The 12494-nt window shown below is 62.5% G+C and overlaps 2 protein-coding genes across 2 annotated transcripts; one reads left to right on the forward strand and one right to left on the reverse strand.

Moving 5' to 3' along the window:
- Window positions 1-366: 366 nt before the first annotated feature.
- LOC309582305 (peptidyl-prolyl cis-trans isomerase FKBP10-like) lies at window positions 367-5300 on the reverse strand (the record flags this gene model as incomplete). Its single annotated transcript, XM_082297383.1, has 10 exons — window positions 367-552; window positions 842-1005; window positions 1167-1309; window positions 1645-1834; window positions 1950-2095; window positions 2345-2534; window positions 2641-2786; window positions 3064-3253; window positions 3578-3723; window positions 5083-5300. 10 exons carry the CDS (start codon window positions 5298-5300, stop codon window positions 367-369), a joined length of 1719 nt encoding a protein of 572 aa, XP_082153509.1.
- A 1591-nt stretch (window positions 5301-6891) lies between these two features.
- Window positions 6892-10132, forward strand: LOC309582312 (endoplasmic reticulum protein SC65-like; the record flags this gene model as incomplete). The annotated part of the gene is made up of 7 exons (XM_082297390.1): window positions 6892-7398; window positions 8753-8902; window positions 9018-9189; window positions 9261-9389; window positions 9493-9638; window positions 9719-9802; window positions 9983-10132. The coding sequence occupies 7 exons, from the start codon at window positions 6892-6894 to the stop codon at window positions 10130-10132; spliced, it is 1338 nt and encodes a 445-aa protein (XP_082153516.1).
- Between the last annotated feature and the right edge of the window lie 2362 nt (window positions 10133-12494).

Raw genomic sequence — 12494 nt, forward strand, 5'->3', positions numbered from 1 at the left:
TATAAAAAACCCAAACCCCAACCCTAAACTACAAAATGGTGTGGTGGAGGTGAGGGGGAGTCCCCCTACATCCTGCCTGCCCCCTGAGGCAGCATGGACAGGTGAGGGGGGCTGGAGCTGGACCTGCAGTCACTGGTGGAAGATGAAGGGGCTTAGGGAGGGGACATCTTGTCTGGGTTTATTAGCTGGGGGCTGAGTTTTCCTGCTCAGGAAAACACATCAAAATACCCTCAGTTAACAAGAGGTGAAAATCAAAACCCACCCCCCTGCAGGACTGGGAGGGGCAGGGGCAGATTCCCAGGGTGGGAGACTGGCCATGACATGGCCAGGATGAGTCCTGTCTCCAGGAACAGTGGGGACTGCTCCTCAGAGCTCCTCATGAATCTTCTCCTGGTCCTCGTCCGACTTCAGCTTCAGCTCATCAGGTGTGATCTTCCCATCCTGGTTGCGGTCCTGGTTCCGGAACATGTCGGCAATGACTTTCTCCGGGTCGGAGCTGGGCATGAGGCGGCCTTTCCCCTCCGCCACCTGGGTCTTGATGAAGGTGGAGAACTGAAGAGGGGAGAGGGAAGAGATGCTGCTGGGGTCTGCGCAGCCAGCACTGGGCAGGGCAGGGAGACCACGGCCAATGCCAAGGACAGGCAGGGACTGGAGCAGAGGCTGCCCTCGGGGACACTGCCCGCACCCAGCAACACTGCTTTGGGCTGGAGTGTTCTTCCTGCACAGCTCTGCAAGCTCCCAAGTGCCATGGGGCACCAGTGCCCTTCAAGTGCTGCTCTCTGGGGTGGGGTCCCCTGTGCCCCCATTTCCTCCTGCACCCCACCATGTGGGACCCACTCACCTCATCAGCAGGGATCCCCCCATCTTTGTTGAGGTCCATCTGCTCATACAGGCTGGCCGGCGGCTCCCCATGCCAGATGAAGAGGTAGCCCTCGGGAACCCCCTCCTCCATGGAGATCAGCTCCACCTCGAAGCGGAGCACGGCGCTGCCAGGCACCCCCCGGGCTGGAAACACAGCAAAGGCTCCAGCACCACGGGGAGCAAGGCAAAGCCCTGGCCCTGAGCCCCACAGCCGTGGCAGGGCAAGGAGGGATGGAGCCTAGCGGGAGCCCAGCAAGGCTGAACCCCTCAATTTGCATTGCACACGTCGGCCGCCGCTCCCCTACCTCCGCTCTCCCCGTGGCCCAGGTGTGGGGGGACGATGAGCACCCGCCTCTCCCCCGCACACATGTCCAGGAGGCCACTGTTCAGCCCCTCGATCACCTTGTTGGCCCCCAGAGTTACCTCCTGGGGCTTCCCGTAGTCATGGCTGCAGGAGGCACAGAGAAAACAGTGCAGGTGAGAGAAGTCCCTCAGATCTAGTGGGCAGCCCTGAAATCCCAACCCTTCCATCCCACCATGGCCCAGAATCCCACATCCTCCATCCTGGTATGCCATGAAGTTCCACACCCTCATGCCACTGCCACGTCCATGCCACTGTGTCCCTTGAATCCTCCTCCTGCTGCCCCATTCTGCTGCCCTGCGGCCAATGCTCCACTGCTGCCTGTTGCAGAGCGGATGGTCCCGTGCTGCCCGGGGCCTGCCCACCCCCAGTGCCAGGCAGGATTTGGGCCCAGGAAGGACGGGAATACTCGGGGCACGCACGAGGAGAAGAGCCGGGTGCCGTCCAGCAAGGAGCAGTTGTAGTGGTAGCGGACAAAGTCCCGGTTGCGGGTGGTGACATTGCAGCCCTCGGGCCGGAACGTGGTCTCAATCTCCACCGGGTCCGCAGGGTTGTGGAAGTCGATGACATGGACATCAAAGATGAGCACAGCTGAGCCGGGAATTTTATCTCCTGGAAGAGGAGGATGAGGAGAGCTGCTGGAGCGCTGCAGGGCTCGTAAAGCCTTTCCCTGCTTCTTCCCACATCCCTCGATGTGCTCGTCCCTCAGAGCCCTCTGCACGTTTACCTGCGCCGTTCTCCCCGTAAGCCAGGTGTGGGGGGATGACCACTCGCCGCTGCTCTCCCATGCAGACCCCCTGCAGGCCCTGATCCATGCCGGGGATGATGTAGCCCTTCCCAATGTAGGTGTTGTAGGTCTGATTGCGGGAGTAACTGCAGCAAGAGAACCCCCAGCACCATCAGTCCCCCCCAGCCCCTACACCCCACACCCCAACCCACACCCCTTCTCCCATCCCCTCCTGGTCCCCCAGGAACCAAACCTTGCTCCTAGAGATGCAACAAACAGATATTGTCCTTTTTAGCCTATTTCATGCCCATTGTCCCCTCTCCAGCCTTTTCTTGCAGCCATGGGGCAGGAGAGGACATCAGGGGCTCGCCCCATGCGGCCGCTTCCTCCCACACCTGGAGTCGAAGAGTGTCCCGTCCATGAGTGTCCCGTTGTAGTGGTACCGGACAAAGTCCCCGGTCACAGCCCGGCGCTTGCAGGACTCCGGCACCTCCAGGTGCTCCAGGAAGACACCATCCTTGGGATTGTGGAAATCCACCAGCAGCACACTGAACACCAGCGATGCCTGCGGTGGGATCACGGTCCCTGGGAGAGGACACGGTCAGCCTGAAGGAGGGTCCTACTGCACTTGGGGGCTCTGGTCAGAGCTGGGAGGGAAGGGGCTGGCACGATGGGGTGGTGCCTGGCTCACCGTAGCCCTTCTCCCCATAGGCCAGGAACGGGGGGATGATGATGCTTCTTTTCTCCCCAGCACACATGCCCAGCAGCCCCTGGTCCATGCCCTTGATCAGCCACCCGGTGCCCACGTAGGTGTCGTAGGTGCTGCCCTTGCTGTAACTGGTGGTGGAGAATGAGAGTGGGGATGGCTCTGAGGCCACACCAGCAGCTCCAGCCAGAGCTGTGCTGTGCCAGAGGCTGGTTTGGGGGGTCAGGGAGCTGCACCAGCCCTGCTGGGGAGCCAGGGGGGAGTACAGGGTGAGGCTGCTTTGACTGTGTGCCCAGGCCAGTGTCTCTGGGTTTCAGCCACCCCTAGTGGCTCAATGTCAAGGCAGAGGGTACATCCCAGCCCTACAGCCCCATGTCCCGAGGCCAGGGTGCATCCAGTGGCCCATACCTGGAGTCGAAGGGGGTCCCATCCAGCAGTGTGCCGTTGTAGTGGTACCGCACGAAGTCCGAGTTCTCCACCGTGCGGTTGCAGCGCTCAGGTTTGGACAGGGTGGTGATCTGCAGCTTGTCATTCTTGTTCCAGATGTCCAGCATGACCACATCGAAGTACAGGGTGGCATCTGGGGGGATCAGCCCCGCTAAAGGGGCAGCAGCAAGGACAGAGCACCTTAAGTGGGACCAACACAGAGCCCAGGCCAGCCACAGGCTCTGTCCCCTGAAGCCTCCCCTGAACCCATCGCTGCTCAGGGCTACTGGAGACCCGTGCCAGCCCCTGGGCAAGCAGCACAGTCTGTCCAGGGCAGGACCCTTCATTCCCAGGGCAGCCCCACTTCAGCACCACTTGCCCTGGCCATGGAGCCACCCTTAGTCTGCATCTACCAGGGGGGCACTGGAGCCCTGGCCCTGCTAACACCAGCCCTGAGGGGTTTGCTCCCTCAGCCCCCCGTGCCAGGGCCCCTTACCCACGCCGATGCTGCCGTAGCCCAGGTGGGGTGGCACGATGAGGTGACGCCGCTCGTTCACGCACATGCCCTGCAGCCCCCGGTCCATGCCCGTGATCAGCCGCCCGACGCCCACCACACCGGCCACCGTGGCCCCTCGGTCATAGCTGGGGCAAAGGGACAGACCCATCAGAGGTGGGAAAAAGGTGGGGCAGAGTGGGGGGTCAGGGCTGCCCCCTCCCCGGGGTGCAGGTCTCCCATCACAGCCTGCGAGTCCTTGTGCTGCAGGCAGAGCCCATAGCTCCAAAACATGGATCCTGGTGGGCTCAATACCCTGCTGTTGGAGGGCAGCTGGCCCCTGGGGCACTGGTCAGGACTTCAGCCTGACCCTGCACCCCCAGAAGCTATCAACATCATCCCCAGATCTCACCCACTGAGCTGGGCTGGAGGCCGGCAGTTCTGGGGCTTCCTGCTGCTTCCAAATAATTTTGCAAATGGCACACTGGGGCTTTATGCACTGAGGAGGAAAGATGACGTCCCAGCCTCATTTTTAAACTGCAAATTTGGTTTTATTTTTAAACCTTAAAATACTCCAAGAAACTACTGGGGCAGCAGATGTACTCCTGGCAGAGAATTCTTTTAGCAGTGAGTGTCCCCAGGTTTCCACTGCAGTTATTTTCTCCCCCATTGATTCTCACATGAAAGATAAGACACATCAAACTGTGAAAGCCTTTGCTTTCCAGAGCTCCAAAAAACACCTGCCTGGGAAATTTTTATTGCTACATGGTGCTACATGGTACATTGCCCCAGCACTGCCCCAGTTGTTTCTGTGCCCCCAGTTCTCCTCCCTGCTCATGGTGCTGCAAACCAGGGGCTGCCCCAACTCCAACCCTGATTTCCAGCGAGCGTGAGCAGAGCAGGGACGATGCAGGGACCGAGGGACACTGAGCCCAGCAGAGCGAAGCCTCTGGGATAATGAAGGGTTTCGCCGCTGCCACGTCTCAAAGTGCTTTAAGCATTTTCCTGCCTGGGCAGCACATGCAGATACGTGTTCCTGAGTGCAGAGCGTCCCAATTAGGGCCGAATCCTGCCTGCGCCCGGGACAGGCTATCCCACAGCTCTGCGGAGCTGAAGCCTGAGCAGGCTCCCTGGAGGGCTGGGGGCTTCTGCGGGACCTGGTGGGGCAGCCTGGGCAGGGGCTACGGAAAGGGGCTGCAGCCTGGGTTGGGGGTTTGCTTCAGGCCAGGCCGGGCCCCCCAGGCTGACACGTGTACAGGGCTCCCTGTGTTACCCCAGCACCCACCAAAAGCCCTCCTTGGGTTGAAAGCTGGAGGGTCTGGGCGTTGTCTGGCGCAGGCAGCAGCCTGCTCTGGCCTGGCTGCCCCTGCCCCGGGGCTGGGGGACGCATGCGGGGTCCCCGCAGCTGCCTGCCCGCCCCGGGATGCGGGCTGGGGGCTGGGGGAGGCATGCAGGGTCCCGGCGTAGCTGCCCCCCGCATGCAGCCGGCACAGAGCCGCAGGCGATACCTGGAGTCAAACTTTTTGCCATCTTTAAAGGTCCCATTGTAGTGGTAGCGAATGAAATCCCCCATCTGCGCCTCCCGCAGGCAGATTTTAGGAATATAGTATCTGTCTATCACCACGTCTTCTAGGGGGCCGGGGTCGCCCAGCGCCGGGACCCCCAAGATGCCCAGGAGGAGGAGGAAGAGGAGGAGGAGGCAGCGGCTGCCCGAGGCCACGGCCATGGCGCTGGGGCTGAGGCGGCGGAAGGGCCCGGCGGGGGGAAGGAGCAGGGCGGGGGCTTCAGGACGCCCCTTTCCTGCCCGGGACGCCCCTTTCCTGCCCGGGACGCCCCTTGCCTTCGCTTTCCCTTCCCCTCCGCCCGCCCAGCCCGGCCCTCTTGGAATTTCTGTAGACGTGTCCGGGCCCCGCCGCGCTCCCCCCGCCGCGCCGAGAGCTGACACCGCGGCAGAGAACGATTCACGGCGGGAGGGGCTATTCTTTTTCCCTCTTTTCTTTTTCCTCTTTTCCCCCTCTTTTTTTATTTCTCTTTCTCCCCTTCTCTTCCCTTTTCCTCTTTTTTCCCTCTCCTCTTTATTTTTTTTTCCTCCTCTCATTGTTTACTCTCTCTTTTTTTTTTTTTTTTCCTTGGGCAATTCCTCCTCCAAAGGAAAAGCTGACGGAGGCATTGGGGAGCGGCTGTGCGGCTGCAGGCCCGGCCTGGCCCCAGGTCCTAGAGTTGCTGTGTCTCCTCCTCCTTCTCCTCTTCCTCCTTCTGCCGCTGCCAGGTCATTGCACTTGACCCAAGATGCTGCTGCCCAGTCCCAGCAGTTCAGGAGAGTAAATAAAAGGAAATAAGTGTTTTAATAATGAGTCTGCTGCTGGCAGAGCCTTTACTGAATGGCAATGATTAAAAAAGTGAAACTCTCCCAGCAGTCCTTCCCAGAAAAACACAGCCTCAAAGGCTCATGGAGGTGTTGCCCACACATCCCTGCTTCCCCAAATCCATCAGCAGGAAACAGGTCCCGTGGCAAGAGCCTTTGGCAAGTGCCAGGTGAGAAATGCAACAGGCCTTGAACCTGAACCCAAACCCCAACCCAGCTCCTCTGGGGCTTACCAGTGAGAGCCACAGCTCCAGCAAAGCACTGCCAGCTCCCTCAGCTCAGCCCCGGGGTGCTCTGCAGCCCCCCAACACACCCCACCGGGGCTGAGCAACTTCAGCGCTGCCTGGAGCAGCCTGAGGGGACTCGGGGCTCTCCCCATGGCACGGGGTCAGGGCCTCACTCTGCACCAAGTGAGTGCTGACAGGGGTGGTGGCACCACAGCCGTGTGTGGCACTGGGCGCTGCCAACAGCCTCTGCTCCGCAGGCAGAAACCTCAGCAGCGTCCTGGCTCCTGCCCCGCGCTGTGACATCCATCCCTCCGTGCCACCGTCCAGCCAGCGACAAAGCATTGGGTTTGGGCAGGGGCCAGTGCGGCCATGCCGAGGCCTGGCATGGGACAGCTCTGGGGCCGGCATCTGGCACGGCACAGGGCGTGTGGCCTCGGGCTTGGCACCGGCCAGCGGCGGGGACACCTCCGGGCACCGCCGGCCCGCCCGCGCACGGTGCCACTGAAGGAACTCACTCCGTGGTGCGCAGCGCCGGGCACCCCCCGAGCGCCCCGCGCAGCCCCTGCGCGCACCCCGCGGGGCCGGCGGAGCCGCACTAAGACCCTGCGCGCCCGCCACGCACCGCCCACCCCGCCGCCCGCCCCCTGCGCGGGGCCCGGCGTGGAGCGCTGCGCGGGGCGGTGCGGGGACGCTGCGCGGTTCGCGGGCAGTGCGCGGCAGCGGGGATGGGCGGCGCGGTGCCGGTGCCGGTACCGGGTCCACTGCCGGCGCTGCTGCTGGCGGTGCTGGCGGCGGGGCTGTGCGCGGCGCAGTACGAGCAGTACAGCGTGCGCGGGTTCCCCGCGGCCGCGCTGGAGCCGCTGCAGCGCGCCTACGCGCGGGCGCTGGAGCAGTACGCGGATGCGCAATGGGCGGAGAGCGCTCAGGGGCTGGAGGCCAGTCTGCGGCTCCACAGGCTGCTGCGGGACAGCGAGGCGCATTGCCACCGCCGCTGCGCCGGGGAGCCCCCCGCGGGAGAGGATCCGGCCGAGGAGCCCCGCGGGGAGCGGGACCCCGCGTGGGAGTGGGAGCGGGAGCTGCGGCTCTTCGAGCGGCTGCTGCTCCGCGCCGGCTGCCTGCGCGCCTGCAAGCGTGAACTGCCCGTGTTCCAGCTGCGCTACCCCCCCGCGCAGACCCTGCGCGACTTCCAGCGCCGCCAGCCCTACCAGTACCTGCACTACGCGCTCTTCAAGGTGAGGCGATGCAAATGGCAGGGGGCAGAAGTGGGGGGGTCCTGCTCCTCTATCCTGCACCACTCTGACCTTTCCCCTGCATCCTGCACCCCTCCGCTCTGCCCCCGATTGGGCACACCCCTTCCCGTGTCTCATCCTGTGCCCCTCATCCTAGACCTCCTCTTCAACACCCCCATCCTGCATTCCCATCCTGTGCCCCCTCCTACACTGTCAGCCTGCGCCCTCTGAACCCCACTCCCCTCTATCCCTGCGCCCCCTGAACCCTGCTCCCCCCCATCCTGCACCCTGCTGTCAGGTGCTTCCCCTTTCCTTCCCTCCCCATCTGGCATTCCCCACCAGCTCCTCCATCCTGCCCCTGAGCCGTGGCACGTCAGCATCATCTGGGACACATCAGGCAGAACGTGAGGGGTGTACCCATGACTGGGGAGCCCCTGTGGTCGTGTCTCTCTACCCCACCTTGTGTTGCCCTGGTCCTCCAAGGTCTCCTTGGGCAGGCAGAGCATTGCCTGGGGAGAGGGCACAGGGGCTGTCCCAGCTGAGGGGCCTGAGCTGGAGGGTCCAGTGCCTCTGTGATTGTGATGGGACACGTGTCTGGATGCTCCATCAGGAAGAAGGACTTGCTCAGCTTCATAGTGCAGACATGGAGGGAGGTTTTGTGGACGGAGGTTTTGTGGAGGGAGGTTTCATAAGGCATCCCCCTGGGGTGCCCATGTGTTGGCCAGAGTGTCTCTGGCAGGGGACAGTCCCCTGGTCAGAGTCCTGGTCCCTGGCTGCCTGCCACTGTGGGTGCTGTTTTAGCGCTCAGTGCTGCAGCCCCACTCACCTGGCAGCAGCAAGGGACAGCCTGGCTTCATCCTTAATGCATTTTCCTCTTGCTGCTCTGGCCCAAACCCATTTCGTGCATGGGTCATCCAAACCACCCCCCTCCCTGCTGTCTCACTCCCCTGAAGCTTCAACCTGAGAGCCCATAAAGCAGCAGGGGTGGCTGGCCAGGTCTGGTGGCAGTGCTGGAGAAGAGGGGATGTGTGGGTCAAACCCACACCACGTGGATCTACCTCACACCACATGGATCACCCTTGGTTGGATGTGGGGGCCCATGAGGGGCCGAGCTGTCCCTGCGCCCACATGGGCACAGATGGGGAGGTTGGTGTGGCTGGAGGTACCTGCAATGTCCCTGTTCCGAGATCCTGTCTGTTCATCACTGCCAGCAGACAGTTGTGCACTGTGGGTTCAGGGCTGCTCCTCACAAGGATCATTCCTCTGTCCTGCAGCCCAGGGGTCTAGCTGGGTGCTGAGGCCCCCTTGGCTGCAGCGTTGGTTCAGGTCTCTGCATCAGCTCCTCCTCCCTCCACAGTCAAATAAGATCGAGAAAGCTGTGTCTGCTGCCCACACCTTCCTGCAAAAGAACCCCAAGCATGAGATGACCTTGAGGTACCTGAACTACTACAGGACGATGCTGGATGTGGATGAATACCTGGTTGACCTGGAAGCTCAGCCCTATGAGGTAAGGAGGGGATGGGGATGGGGCAGGAGAGAAGCTCCCCAGGGCTTGGAGCACACCTGGTCCTGCCAAACCCCGAGGGAAGCGGCTCTCCTCACTAAGCAGTGGTCCTCGGCAGCCGATATTCGTGCGGTCAGTGAAGCTGTACAACAACGGGGATTTCCGGAGCAGCGCAGCCGACATGGAGCAGGCGCTGGCCGAGTACTACAAGGCGTACGAGGACTGTCTGGCTGGCTGTGAGGGCGCCTACGAGCTTCAGGAGTTCAAGGACTTCTACCCCGCCATCGCAGGTAGTGGAGGGCTGGGGGACGGCAGACTTGGGGAGGTGATCAGGGGTGCAGCACCTGACATCTCCCCCCAGACCATTTTGTGAGCGTGCTGCAATGCAAGGTGGACTGCGAGACCGAGCTCACTCCCAACGTGGGTGGCTACTTTGTGGAGAAGTTTGTGGCCACCATGTACCACTACCTACAGTTCGCTTACTACAAGCGTGAGTGCCAGCGGGAGCAGGGGACTGTGCCCCGGGGCACCCGGGGTGCTGTGGGCCCTGGGAGGGATGTCACCCCTGTGTCACCTGGCGCTGCTCCCCGCAGTGAACGATGTGCAGGACGCGGTGCGCAGCGTCTCCAGCTACATGCTCTTCGACCCGGGGGACACCGTGATGCAGCAGAACCTGGTCTACTACCGCTTCCACCGCGAGCGGTGGCGCCTGCGGGAGGAGGACTTCGAGCCACGGCCGGTGAGGACCCCCCAGCCCCCCGTCCTTTGACTCTGTGCTGACCGGCACCTGACACAGCCGCTCTCCCCCGCCGTGCCCAGGAAGCCATGCGGTACCACAACCAGACAGCCGCCCAGAAGAAGATGCTGGAATTCGCCCAGCAGTACCTGCAGGATGATGATGAGGTACCTGATGGCCCCGATGGGTGCTTAAGGGGGTGCTTATGGGGGTGCTGGGTGGTGTGTGTGGGTGCTGCAGGGACCTTCCTCAGGTGGGGGGGTCTGACCTCCCAAACCAGCCCTGGAGCAGAGACTGCGGATGAGGCCACTGAGCCCCCCTGCCTCCTCCTGCCCTCCGTGCTGCAGATGGAGGTGGATGGCGGTGAGGGGCCACAGGTGCTGGACCTGCCCTCTGATGGTGAGTTCGAGGGCGAAGGTGACTACGAGGAGGGATTCTTCGCAGAGTGGTGGCAGGAGCCCAAGACCAAAGGAGACAAAGATGACCAAGGTTCTTGATAGCAGGGCTGGGGGCCATGCTGTAGGGTGGGGGGGTCTGCTGCCCACATCCCTGGTGCCACCAAACTCTCCTTGTTTGCAGAGATCCTGTGATGAGCCAGGTGAAGGGGCACCCGGCACCAACTGAGCTGGATGGTGGTGGCTCTGTGATGCCATCTCGGGAATGTCGGGCTTTGGGCTCCTCCCAGCCACTGGTAGAAACTCAGACTCGTGGGGAAGGGCCGATCCTGCCTAGCATCCTGCAGCAGGGCTGCCTTTGCCACCTGGATGTCTGCTGCCCTGGCACAGCCCACTTCCCATCAGTGGAACACCAGCAGCCCCGAACTTCCCTGCCTGCCCAGGAGCTTCCCCTGGGCCACCCCTGCCCCCAATACCCCAGGAGCCCTGACCAGCAGTGATGCCCCACAGCACTGGGGTTTTCTGTGTCCGTCAGCTGCTCCCCAGGATCTGTGGACGATGCATCAGGATCAACCTCTGTGTTGTCTTGAGGGGCTTGGGGGGCTGCCCCTACTCTGGGAGCAATGCACGGTGCTGCTGGAGCTGGTCCTGCCCCTTCCCCAAGGCTCCTTGAGGGTCCTGCTCCTGTTCCTCCAGCCTCCCAGGCAATCTGCCAGCTCCCATAGCCCAGGTCCCCTTGGACTCCTCAGCCTGGTGCTACAGGGGGCTCCCGGTGTGCCACGTCCGTGTGTCACCACAGGGCTGCAGCCCGGTAAGGCTGTGGTGCCCGTGCCCTGCCCGTGCCTTGAATTTTTGCCTCACCAGCCCTCTCTAGCCTTAAGCTCCGTTAATTTAAGATTTCCCCTCTTGCACAGTTGCTCTTTTTATATATTTACTGGTGCTGAACTTTTAATAAAATCCAGACTGGTCTTTTCATGGCTGGCTCCACCTTCCATGTGCTGCCACCATGGGATCCAGGATCTCAGGGTGGGAGAGGCCCTGCTGTGGGAGAGGAAGGAATGAGTTTGAGCCTGGATGTCCCCACAGGTGACCTGGGGGGAACTTGTGGGGCTGGGGACCCATGGAGGCCATGAGAGCAGCCAGACTCCTGTGAGGCTGTGGGTTCCCTGAGGGGGCCACAAGCACACTGGGAGCCTTATGGGAATCCATGACCCCCCGATTGTGCAGGGGAGGCTGTCAGGTGGGGTAGGGAGCTGCAGGGGGCTAGAGGGCAGTGTGTCCTACCTCATATGGGTCTGTGGGGTGTGATATACATGACCTGATGGGTGTTTTGGAGGTGCATCGCTGTGAGGCTGCTCCTTGCGGGTGCATCATCCTGCTCCAGGATCAGAGGGTGCAGCCTGCATCTCCCGATGAAGGTGGGGAGTGTCAGGGTGGGATGACCGCCCTCCTGCCTGCATCAGGGCGTTTTGGGGCCCACTGGGGGTCGCCGTTGGTGCTGACAAGCCTGTGCCAGTCCTAGGCACGAGGCGTCGGGCAGCGTGTGGCCGCTCGCTCCTCCCTGCCGTGCTCCCGCTCGGCTTGGAAATTGGCTGTGAGGACTGAAACTGAGAGGCTGAATCACAGCGTTGGCCCCGGGGGAGGGAAGGGATGGGAATGGAAGGAAGGGGGTGGCAAGAGGCTGCCAGCACCCCACCCTGTCCTGCCTGGAGCCCCTATTCACCGGGGCTTTTCCAGCTTTGCAGGGCACTGGGCGGAAGGCAGGGGCTGAGCCCCCAGACCCGTGGGCAAAGCTCAGGGCTTGGGGAAGCAGTACTGGGAGGGAGCACCTACTGCACCCCTGCACCGAGGCAGGGCTGTCCTATCACTTGGGAGGAGTGGGGTTTGTCACCGATGGGTCACAGCCACCTCGGGTGGGGAGCGCCAGCCTGGTGGGGTGTGGCCAGCGGCACTCGCGCAAGGATGAGCGGGAAGCACTCAGCCCAGCGCTGGCACCGCAGACCAGAGGACAAAGGCCTACGGATCTTCCCAACAGCTGGGCGAGGGTGGCACTGGGCCGACGGGGCCTCCGCCCTGCTCTGACACACACCTGGGCACCGTGTCCCCTCCCCAGCCCCACACTCACGTGGAGAAGACAGCTCCTTGCTCCCACTTATCTACTGGCACCAGGCAAAGCCCCCTGCAGCCGTGAGCTGGGGTGCCCGGGGTCGCTTCCTGCTCCCACCTGCAGCCACTGAATGTGCAGGTGCTGGCTGCATCCATCACTCCTGGGAGTGCCGGGCAGGAGCAGCAGCTCTGGGAGCGGTGGTGTGACTCCAGCAGGGGCTGTGACCATGAGCACGGCCACCATCCTGTCCCCCAGGACGCGCAGAGTCGAGCTGCGGGGCAGTGCCAGGGGTGCAGAGATGGGATGCAGAGTGACTGATTAGGGACATGGAGATGGGATGTAGGGGGACGCAGGGGC

Source organism: Coloeus monedula, assembly GCF_965178545.1.
Source record: "Coloeus monedula genome assembly, chromosome: 26".
In the NCBI taxonomy this organism is placed as follows: Eukaryota; Metazoa; Chordata; class Aves; order Passeriformes; family Corvidae; genus Coloeus; species Coloeus monedula.